The sequence below is a fragment of the Carassius carassius genome, chromosome 37 (genome assembly GCF_963082965.1).
Source record: "Carassius carassius chromosome 37, fCarCar2.1, whole genome shotgun sequence".
Lineage (NCBI taxonomy): Eukaryota > Metazoa > Chordata > Actinopteri > Cypriniformes > Cyprinidae > Carassius > Carassius carassius.
In genome coordinates this window covers 23,102,542-23,114,814 of record NC_081791.1, presented here as the reverse complement: position 1 = coordinate 23,114,814, position 12,273 = coordinate 23,102,542, and the positions used below count along the sequence as shown (strand labels likewise).

The 12,273-nt window shown below is 41.4% G+C and overlaps 1 protein-coding gene across 1 annotated transcript; it reads left to right on the top strand.

The window, feature by feature from the left end:
• The first annotated feature begins 5,771 nt into the window (after window positions 1–5,771).
• LOC132117763 (protein FAM110C-like) lies at window positions 5,772–7,964 on the top strand. The gene has a single exon (XM_059527067.1). The coding sequence runs from the start codon at window positions 5,978–5,980 to the stop codon at window positions 6,938–6,940; it is 963 nt and encodes a 320-aa protein (XP_059383050.1). The 5' UTR covers window positions 5,772–5,977; the 3' UTR covers window positions 6,941–7,964.
• Window positions 7,965–12,273: the final 4,309 nt, after the last annotated feature.

The following is a 12,273-nucleotide window of genomic DNA, read 5'->3' as shown; positions in this document are numbered from 1 at the left end:
TTAAAGTGACAGTCTTTATATTAATCGAACAGCAACAACCAAGAAATCACTCACTGCTTTTGATTAAAAAGCTTTTTTACTTTAATAAAGAATAATCTTTAATTTATAGTCCAAAATGAAATGCTGTTTTACATTTGATTACTTTAATTTCTGTACCTAAAAACTAATGCAAGACCTACCTAAAAGAACCTGGAAGTCTGTTTATTTTATTTGTATCTTTACTCTATTGTATTTATTTGTGCTGTTGCTTGTAGTTAGAATATTCTTAATAATATGATAATATATATATATATTTTTAAAGTATAGTTTTTCCATAAACGTAGCACATACATCTATATGAAACTGTGACTCTAAAACCGTGAAACAAACCGAACTGTGAAAAAGTTGAACTGTTCCACCCTAATATTTACATAATCTTTTAGCAGACGGACACTTTCATTCAAAGCGACTTACAATAGATAAAATCTATTTAAAAAATATATATATATATATATATATATATATATATATATATATATATATATACAACATGAATATAATGATAGATGTTTTTAAAGAGCATCTTATCTACAAACTAGCACACTGTTTTACATATGAAGATACAGTATTTTTTTAGTGCCAAAAAAAATTAATTGACCATAAATTGATTTTCCATTTATGTAGCCTAGTGTACAATGCTTATTTATTTTGAAGGTGACGAAGGAAGCAACAGTAGCAGTATTGCTGCTAGTGCTCCTGCTGTTGAACAAGAGGGAGTGGACCTGTGAGTTCAGCTTTTGAGTCAGAGCAGGAACCTTCAGGTAAAGTTTAAGCTATGAGCAAAACTAAACATGGCTATACTATTTTTTTTTTTTTACTCACATAAAAATATGTGCTTTTATGATTTATAAGGTTATCAGTAGTAGGACTGTGATCATTGGGACATACAAATGATGGCTGCATAATTACTATAGATTATTGCAAGTGCTTATTTCATATTGCAGAGAAACTCAATGTGCAGAGTGAGAGAGAGAGGGATTAATCGAAAGATGATAGAGACAGTGAATGCCTTGATACTTCATTTGATTATTTTGCCCATCCACAGTCTAAGGATTTTGATTTATTTTTTAAGTATAACCCAATTCAAACAACTGAAAGAGCCAAAGAGTTTAGCAGTCTGGTGGACACATGAATCGGGTGGTGGTGACTGCCGCAACAGAGGTGGCCTGGGGTGGAGTCAAATTCCCGGCCTGATTTACTGTCCCAGTCCGCCACTGGAGCCAGAGATTTATCTATCCTGATTGAACTGTGCAGCTCTTACATGCTGTATTCACAAATTGAAATTCAGCTGGTTTGCAGCTGCTCCGCACACAAATCTTCTTGGTTTACTTTTCAGTAATGAGCAAATCTGGGAACTTTCATCAAGTATGTCTTCACATTAACATTCTCAGCCTTGCATACGGACACAATATGCTGCTGGCAGAAAATGCTTCTTAGATTTGAGTGAATTATAAACTTGTTTCATAATTTGAACCTTTCTAATAGTCCAAAAATGAAAATTTGCTGGAAATTTACTCACCCTCAGGCATTCCAAGATAATAGTTCTAGTAAGGAATGTGTCAGTGAGAAGACAACAGGGACTTCTTTTTTCTTTTTACTGGAGTAAGTTCTATTATAGATTATGGACTTTTATTTTGGACAGAAGTGACAGTTTAAAGTTAAAATACCTTAATGATGGATTTGTTTTTGCAGATGGACTGGAGTCTCTTGGACTCTCATTCTGACGGCACCCATTCAATGCAGAGGATTCATTGGGGAGCAAGTGATGCAATGCAAAAATTCATCCTGATCTGTTCCGTTGAAGAAACAAACTCATCTTGGATGGCCTGAGGGTGAATATATTATCAGAACATTTTTAATTTCAGGTAAACTATTCCTTTAATTCTTCAGTAAACTCTAACAAGGTCTTTAAAAAAGATGTGCCGCATTATTCAAGACATAAAAATACCCTTGCTAATCTAGTAGAAGTTATGTACAGAGAGTCTGACATAATCATACCTCATACCTCACTCCAGACCTATATGATTAATCTTGAAGGTTGTGTAATCACATTGCTGTTTCCTATCAGAGATCATGTCTGGAATCACTCAAACATTTGTTCAGAAAGACCTTAAGTGATCATTCAAATGTATGGAATGGGCACATCACAACCATTTGTTTTGTGAGATGTGTAAACAAGGTTAATGGAAGGTTACAGCTTTGGTAGTAATTTGTCATGCTGTGGTTTCACATGTTATAATAATTCATGATGAAGAGAGCTCTGTATCTTGGAGAAAGGCTCATTGTGGCATTTAGGATTTGGATTGAGCTTACTGTTCCATACCAATATGAGTGTGCTGATCTACAATTATAGTTATTAAGATTCGTAAGTGGGATGCCGAAAATGTAAAGATGTTTGCGTATTTCGGACCAGACTGACATGATAATGAGTCTCACCCTATCTCATCTGGATCTACGTACGATTCTAGAGGCTCTGAGGTCAGAGAAGTCATATATTGGTTTTAGCGTACTGCTATTGCCTTGGATATTTTCCAGCTAACTGCACAGCAGGCACTTTAAGTCACATAAATTATATCCGCACAAATTCCTGGTTTTGAATCTGGGTTGAGTGAAGAAATGAATTCTGGGTTTATGCTAATTGGTCAGTTGCTTTCTGCAGTTTAGTGCATTTTGCACATTGCGCAATGCACAAACACTCCACAGGAATCCAGTCTGGAAAAAGTCTTGCCAGGATGTTGTTGTCATGGGGTTGTTATGGTGGTTTTTGATGGGTTGCTATGTGGTTGCTAGGGTATTCTGGGTGGTTGGTTTCTTACTGGCTGGAGTTGTTTTGTTGTATTGTTCACCAAATAAAAATCATATGACCGATGGCTTATAAAAGTCAAAGCAATTCTAAATTATTTTACTGCTCAGAAATGAGGTATGATGGATTGGAGGTTATGAAGTAACTGCTCATCATGCACTCTATCTCTCTCATAAACAAACAGTGCATCACCTCCTCAAGTGTGCTGCCATCTACTGGATTCATGGAGAGATCCTGCATTCATCTAAATCCCCTCCCAATGTCTCTTTGCCATAAATCTAAATCTGTTGAATGCTTTTACAGTTTTTCTAAGTCGCTTTAGTGCATTTCTCAATTCAGAAATGAAATTCTCACAACTACTTGTACAACCTCCACATTATCTAGTCATTCATACACATATGAAAACCAGATTATCATTATTTTGAATCAGTTTGTACTTGCATGCAATTATATACATTTATCTGTGGTTGCCTACATTATCAATTGCTAATGCCATGTTGCTCAAAATGTATTATATAGTTTTCTGTGCAATAGTCTTACCCCTCAAAACATCTAGCCATTAGTATATCCTATTGTCACTAAATGCAAAATGGTTGATCTAGTTGTCATAAACTGTCAAGCACATTTTCTACACATTTCTAATAGAGTTTTTGCATATCTACCATTTTGCAGGTGAATCTTTACTTTAACTAATGAAGAGAATGTAGATCAGCTAATGATAAACCAGTTCTCTGAAATTGCGCAAATGTGAATCTCATGAACCTTCAATTGGAAAGCATATACAGACAGAGGACAACAGAAGCGTTACAAATTCTGACAATGGATATTTCCTCCATGTTGGTCTAGCAAATCAACAGTAGCTCTGTGGCCAATGACATTTGACCACACCTGCTTTTGGTCAGAACTTTTTTGAACTTCACATATATAAAGTTGTGAGATGGTTCACTTGACTCCTATTACACATTGCATTGCAAGGGAAGATATATGTTGTGATGTAGATGAGAATATGGGCCGACAGACTGGCATGTCAGGAGGTACAGTGCAATTCCTCAGTGAAGCATGCAAAAGCAAAGTTCTTTCTAAGGGGTGTTTCCTGTGTTTGCCTTTATAACTTTGTATTTTTGCCTTATTTTTTTCTGTATCACGATGAAGGTGTAAGTATTTTTGTTTGTTTGTTTGTTTTTTGTTTTCATCAGACCACTAAAAAAATTGAACTGTGAACCCTATATGCAGTCTCTTTCAATCATTATCTCACATACAGTAATGTGTAAATTTGTACTTTTGAAATGGATATATGGTATACATAAGAAGTGCAGGTTTCTGCATTTCAATACAGTAACTGTCATCCAAAATGTTGCCATAGTTTACATCAGGTAATACTAATACTTTACATCAGGTTATATTGACAACATGACTAAGCATTTTGATTGCATCTTCTAAGCATCTAAGCATCTTGTTTGTGAACAATGACACAAAGACTTTTCATTCTGATGGCAATGATTTGTTGACTGACATAAATACTTGCTTTTGAGAGATGAACTAAAGATTTTGAGTAAGTTACAGGCATTTGCAGGTAGTCCATTGTGTGGTGCTGTTTGGACGAATTGTTTTGAGAAATGCACATACTTCTTTGCAAATAGTAAGAATGATTCAAGAAATGCACCAAAGCGACTGAGAAAAATTGTAATTAGAGTATAAGTGGAAGCCAATTAAAGTTTGTGTGTAGTGCATGTGTTTGCTTTTTATTAAGTGCAGACACATGATAACACTTATGAAATTACCTTTTTGGATAGTCCCATATGCACAAGGATACCAAAAAACAAAAAATTAGCAGGTCAGATGTGAAAAGATGTTTTCCATTTTTTTATAACTTTGTGACACGACAACCCTGCACACAGGGAGAAATATTGGATCAGGCCACACAATGCATAAAAAGATGTTGAGAAAAAAAAACAGGTCAAGAATAAAAATCATTTTTAAAAGATAACTTGTCTATGCAAGGAAGAAAGCTCTCAGGTTTGTGCTTCGAAGATGAACAAAGGTCTTACGTATTTGGAACAACATAAGTGTGAGTAATTAATGACCGAATATATATATATATATATATATATATTTTTTTTTTTTTGGTGAACTATCGCTTTGAATGGCTTCATTCTTTAAATCTTTGTGCTGTGCTGACACTCCTTTACTTAATATATATACTATATATACATATATAATAGGGCTGCACAATTAATCAAATTTGTTTACAATTATGGATGCGACAATTTCATAATCGTTCAAAGCGGTAATTAATCGTTCAAAGTCCACTTATGTTATTCTGCATGCTTTAGATGCGTTCTTTCTACATGTTATCTTAAGGGTTTTTCCCATTATTTTAACTTTAGTTTTAGTATAACATTATAAAACCATTCATATTTTTACTTTTCTATAATTTAAAGAAGAAACCAATCTGATGTATAGTTGACATTTGAGGCTTAACACTATAGAAAAGCACTAAAGGTTTTTCAGTTAGAATGTTTTCAGCTTGTTTATTTTCATATAAAAATACAGCATGCAGTTGCATCAAACAAGGGTATAAACATCATTCAATGTCAATTGTGCTAATCGTAATTACAATTTCTACAGTTACCACAGTTTTTTTTATTTTTTGGAACGGATTCCAAGTAATTTGTTGATCAGTTTAACCAGGAACACTACAGCAAGGTGGGAAAGAAATACATAAAAGTATAAAAGTATCCATATTTGTTATACATTGTGTGAGACAAGTTAGTAAGTTGTCGCATTTTCAGGAAAAAGAAAACATTTTTGGGTGAAAATGACTGGAACATGACATGAGAGTTGATTCTAAAAATATTTTTATTAAAATATTCTATAGAGATATAAAAGTATTTGAAAACCCTATTTTGAAGAGGTTAAGTCACAATCTACGTTTCCACATCTTCCTCACTGCCTACACATCTCTCTCGACTGTTGTCTTGACCTGTTTTTGGGTGGAGTTGATGAGGAGTATGAACAGGTAAAGGTGTACGTCAGTGCGTTCTCATCTACTATCTACTCACTATCGGACCCCTCAAAACATTTAGCAACACAGCTGTTGTGGACTTAACACGAAATACTAATCTATCCTGCATAATGCTGAAGAAAGCACAAGGTTCGGCCGACGTGGACGCGTCGCGCATTCTTGTGAAGGGCCCCGAGTTTCTGAGGAGACAGATGGAGCGAGAAAGCGAGGCGAATAAAGGACGCGTCTGCGCGGTGGAGAGGCTAGAAGCCAGTAAACCTCAATATGTAAAAAGCCCACAAGTGGTCGGTTCCACTCAGGTACCTGTCATCAGCGTTGGGTCTACCTCCGTGAGCAGCCAAGGGTCTTCGAACGGACACGGTTCCGTTAAAAACACCGCTAATGTTGATGTTGAGGATACACGGTCGCCTGAAGGCGATAGTAATGTGGTAAGACGGAGCAGCTCGAAGAAACGAGACTCGATTTTACTATACAGACAAAAGTGTGAACTCTTAAAAGGATCGCCTGGTGGGAGTAGGAGATTAATTAAAAAGTCGCTATTCACTATTAAAGACAAGACAAACGCGTTTTCGGAGGCGCGCGGTGGTGAATGCGCCACACGTAAAGCCACTCGGGTAACTTTACCAACATCAAACGACCACTCAGGTGAGACAAACGGTGAGCCGAAAGGACCTCCTCACAGGAATGTCACTGAAACCCAGGAGCAGGAGCGCAGGAGCCGAAGGGGAGTAGCGCGCTCCAGCTCTGACATAAGCTCGCGCTACTCAAAAAACTTCGCGGACTTCGACGCGTTCTTCAAATACTGCGGGCTCGAGGGTGACGTCATCGAGTCACTGGGCATTGAGAACTTCTCCGCGCGCTCAGAAAACCTCGGCTCCAAGATCCGGAGCATCAGTGCCTCGACTTCAGATGACGGGTTCTCGAGGAGCAGCGACGGCCTGCAGGAGGATGAGCTGCAGGAGACTGTGCGTCAGGGGTCGTCGGTGGTCGAGCGCAACGCTCGGATCATCAAGTGGCTTTACAGTTGCAGAAATGCGGCGGAGTCGGGGAAGACTCTTCGAGATCTGGATTGATTTGGGTCAGCGCTGGTTTGGCCAGTAGCACGCATAAAATGACCCGCTACTTTATAGCACACGTGCGTCTGCAAAATATCTGTTAAAGATCACTTGATCTGGAAAGCTGCTGTGTACAACATTTGACAGACGTCTGTAAGATGTCAGTTTTAAATACATTCTAAATCATAAACATCTTGAAGACATCTTGTTGGCTGACGTTCATTTTCTTCATATTCAACTAACTGGCTAATTGATCAATTTCTTATGAGTTTTTAGAATGGTGGTTTAAGATTTATGAGTACATCTGTGGTTAATGTTTTGTTGTACAATTGCATACATTTAAACCTTACACCTGAAAGCATCTGGTACAAATTGCTATTTAGGCACAACAACAGTTTCGTCAGGCATACATGTCCTTCTGGTAGTTTTAGTCTTTATTTAGCAGCTTGTTAGTGTGTTATGTTGACATTAATATTTCTTAAGGGAATGCTAAGTACAGACCGTACTTTACTCATAAATCCAAAACCGCCAATCTAAAAACCCATAGGAAATTCCAAAGAGAGCACATGGTTAAAACATGGCTAATTATCTTGCTGGTTTTAGGACCTCAAACCGCTGTACTGGTTTCGCTGTTTTGGTTAAGCCTTTTGTACATGACAGTACTTGATCCTGGAACTTGATCCTGGAATCTATGGATAAAGTATAGTTTACAGAGACAAATGACGTTCAAGCCAAACAGGCCATCAAGCCTGTCAGCTATGGAATGCTAAGGGTAGCGTCTGGCCCTGAGATATGGAAAGATATGGCTTCAAACCAGCACTTCTGTCCATTGTTTTGCAACAACAGAAACGGTGAACAAAAAGCAAGTACACTCACACCCAATGTGGGTGTATTTCAGTTGTGCCACTGTCACTTTAGTTCAAAGATTAGGTGTCTGTTTATTCTGTTTGACTGCTGACTGTCATATCTCTGACTCAATATGCCTTGCAAATATGAAATGGTATTTTAAGTAGCTTAATAAAGTGTATGCATTGTTTTGAGCAACAACAAACAACAAGTTTTACAGATGTTACTTAATTGATCCTGGTGCTTCTTTTCATCATTATGCACATGAGTGAAGATTTGGACACCTGCAGGTTTTTCTTTTTCTTTTTTCTTTACCCATTGTACACAGTGTTTTCACACACACACAAAAACTTAGCCCTTTGGCCTCTCAAATGCAGACTGTGGCAGGTTAGATCTTGTAGAGGGAGTGTTCATGGCCTTTAGACTACTTTTTTTAAATTATGGAAATGCAAGGCTTTTGGCTTCCAGCTGTGGATGCATGTCAGATTTTATTTGTTTTACATATACAAACCGACAAGTTTTTCTAAACATGTCAAAAACAAAAGAGCAGCATGCATGACTGTTGTTGGCATTTGTCTCTATTACAAAAATTATGAAGTAAGAAATAAGCTGATGTCCATTCTATTCAGATGGGGTCAAATTAATCAGGGGTCATGAAGCCTTACTGGAACATAATAGTTTATTGGCACCACACACACATGCCTTTATGTGCACAGTATGTCATTTTCTGCTTGGTTTTCTCTCTGGTTTAAATGACATGTCTTCTAATACCCTGCAGCCTGGTGTGGACTTTCATCTAGGTGGGGCTTTACCTGACACAAATATGAGTCAGATATCACATAAGGAAATTGACACAAGGCCTGTAAACTTAGTTCACCCAAAAATGAAAATATCTCATCATTTGCACCCTCCACCTGTTCCAAACACAAAAGAAGGTATTTTGAAGAATGTTGGTAACCAAACAGTTGATGGCAGCAATTGACTTACATATGGAAAAAAAATACTATAAAAATACTAAAATACTATAAAAGTCAATGGGGACCTGTTTGGTCAACTGTTTGGTAGGACATTGATTTAGATGGTGTCCTTCAAATAACCTGCCACAGGAGCTGCTGAAACAGTTCTACTCAGCCGTCATTGAGTCAGTCCTGTGTACTTCAATTACTGTCTGGTTTGGTTCAGCTACAAAATCAGATATCAGAAGACTACAGAGAACTGTTCGGACTGCTGAAAGGATTATTGGTGCTCCCCTGCCCACCCTCCAAGAACTGTACACATCCAGAGTGAGGAAAAGGACTCAGAAAATCACTCTGGATCCCTCACATCCAAGTCACCCCATCTTTGAACTTTTGCCATCTGGCCGGCGCCTCAGAGCCGCAAATACAAGAACAGCAAGGCACAAGAATAGTTTCTTCCCCCAGGCAATCTACCTCATGAACAGATAAATGTTTCCCACTTAAACTTATGCAAAAATGTGCAATATCCTTATATTTATTTGTTACCCCTCCATCCTAGAACATTCCTGCATCTCACTCAATCCTATTCCATTATCATTTATAGCACAATTGTTTATACACTCATTTATTTGCCAATTTGTAAATCTCCAGTAATTTTTTTTTTTTTTGTCTGTGTGTTGTTGTCTCTGTTTACTGGAAGCTTATGTCACTAAAACAAATTCCTTGTATGCGCAAGCATACTTGGCAATAAAGCTCTTTCTGATTCTGATTCTGATTCTGATAAACATAAAATCTATCCAATATTACCATATTTGGTAATAACTGTTGAGTGAAGACAATGAAACCACAGTGACACACATTCAGATAAAGGTTAACTAGACAGTATAATAAAAATAGGTTTTAGTTTAACTGTTTTTAGGACAAGGGTAAACCATTTTTTTAGGTAAGACTTCATCTTATGTACTTCATCAATGCACACAAAATAGTAAATCCATCCATCCATCCATCCATCCATCAATCATATTCCGCTTATCCGGGGCCGGGTCGCGGGGGCAACAGTCTAAGCAGAGACGCCCGACTTCCCTCTCCCTAGCCACTTCTTCCAGCTCTTCCGGGGGGACCCCGAGGCGTTCCCAGGCCAGCCCGGAGACATAGTCCCTCCAGCGTGTCCTAGGTCTTCCCCGGGGCCTCCTTCCGGTTAGACGTGCCTGGAACACCTCCCTGGGAAGGCGTCCAGGAGGCAGCCGAAATAGATGCCCGAGCCACCTCAGCGGGCTCCTCTCAATGTGGAGGAGCAACGGCTCTACTCTGAGCTCCTCCCGAGTGACCGAGCTTCTCACCCTATCTCTAAGGGAGCGCCCAGCCACCCGACAGAGAAAGCTCATTTCGGCCGCCTGTATCCGGGATCTTGTCCTTTCGGCCATGACCCACAGCTCATGACCCACAGCTCAAATCGAGAGCTTTGCCTTACAGCTCAGCTCCTTCTTTACCACGACAGACCGGTACAGCAACCGCATTACTGCAGAAGCTGCACCGATCCGTCTGTCAATCTCACGTTCCATCCTTCCCTCACTCGTGAACAAGACCCCAAGATACCTGAACTCCTCCACTTGAGGCAGGAACTCTCCACCAACCTGAAGTGGGCAATCCAACCTTTTCTGACTGAGAACCATGGCCTCGGACTTGGAGGTGCTGATTCTCATCCCAGCCGATTCACACTCGGCTGCAAACCGTCCCAGTGCACGCTGAAGGTCCTGGTCTGAGGAGGCCAACACAACAACATCATCAGCAAAAAGCAGCGACGAAATCGTATGGTCCCCAAACCTGACAATCTCCGGCCCTTGGCTGCGCCTAGAAATTCTGCCCATAAAAATTATGAACAGAACCGGTGACAAAGGGCAGCCCTGCCGGAGTCCAACATGCACCAGGAACAGGTCTGAGTTTATGCCGGCAATGCGAACCAAGCTCTTGCTCCAGTCGTACAGGGACCGAACAGCCCTAAGTAGGGGGCCGCCGACCCCATACTCCCAGAGCACCCTCCACAGGATGTCGCGAGGAACACGGTCGAATGCCTACTCCAAATCCACAAAACACATGTGGACTGGTTGGGCAAACTCCCATGAACCCTCCAGCACCCTGAAAAGGGTATAGAGCTGGTCCAGTGTTCCACGACCAGGACGAAAACCACACTGTTCCTCCTGAATCCGAGGTTCCACTATCGGCCGAATTCTCCTCTCCAGTACCCTGGCATAGACTTTCCCCGGGAGGCTGAGAAGTGTGATCCCCCTATAGTTGGAACACACTCTCCGGACCCCCTTCTTGAAAAGAGGGACCACCACCCCGGTCTGCCAGTCCAGAGGTACTGTCCCCAACCGCCATGCGATGTTGCAGAGGCGTGTCAGCCAAGACAGCCCCACAACATCCAGAGACTTGAGGTACTCGGGGCGGATCTCATCCACCCCCGGTGCCTTGCCACCGAGGAGCTTTTTAACTACCTCGATGACTTCAGCCCGGGTGATGGACAAGTGCTCCTCCGAGTCCCCAGCCACTGCTTCCTCAACGGAACACAAGTCGGTGGGATTGAGGAGATCCTCGAAGTATTCCTTCCACCGCCCGTTGACGTTGAGGTCAACAGGTGCCCATCTCTACTGTAAACAGTGTTGGTAGGGCACTGCTTCCCCCTCCTGAGGCGTCGAACAGTTTGCCAGAATCTCTTCGAGGCCAACCGATAGTCTTTCTCCATGGCCTCACCGAACTCTCCCAGGCCCGATTTTTTGCCTCCACGATTACCCGGGCTGCAGTCCGCTTGGCCTGCCGGTACCTGTCAGCTGCCTCCGGAGTCCCACAAGCCATCCAGGCCCGATAGGACTCCTTCTTCAGCTTGACAGCATCCCTTACTTCCGACCTCCGGCCTAGGGTGTCCTGGTGCCACGTGCACTGATGGACACCCTTATGCTTGAACATGGTGTTCGTTATGGACAAACCGTGGTTAGCACAGAAATCCAATAACAGAACACCGCTCGGGTTCAGGTCAGGGGGGCCGTTCCTCCCAATCACGCCCCTCCAGGTGTCACTGTCATTGCCCACGTGAGCGTTGAAGTCCCCCAGTAGAACGACGGAGTCTCCAGTTGGAGCACTTTCCAGCACCCCTCCCAGAGACTCCAAGAGGGCCGGGTAGTCCGCACTGCCGTTCGTCCCGTAGGTACAAACGACAGTGAGATACCTATCCCCGACTCAAAGGCGCAGGGAAGCGACCCTCTCGTTCACCGGGGTGAACTCCAACACATGGCGGCTGAGCTGGGGGGCTATTAGCAAACCCACTCCAGCCCTCCGCCTCTCACCATGGGCAACTCCAGAGTGGTAGAGAGTCCAGCCTCTCTCAAGAAGTGTGGTTCCAGAGCCCAAGCTGTGCGTGGAGGTGAGCCCGACTATCTCTAGTCGGTACCTCTCGACCTCCCGCACAAGCTCAGGCTCCTTCCCCGCCAACGAGGTGACATTCCACGTCCCTAAAGCCAGATTCTGTGTCCAGAGATCGGGTCGTCGGGGGTC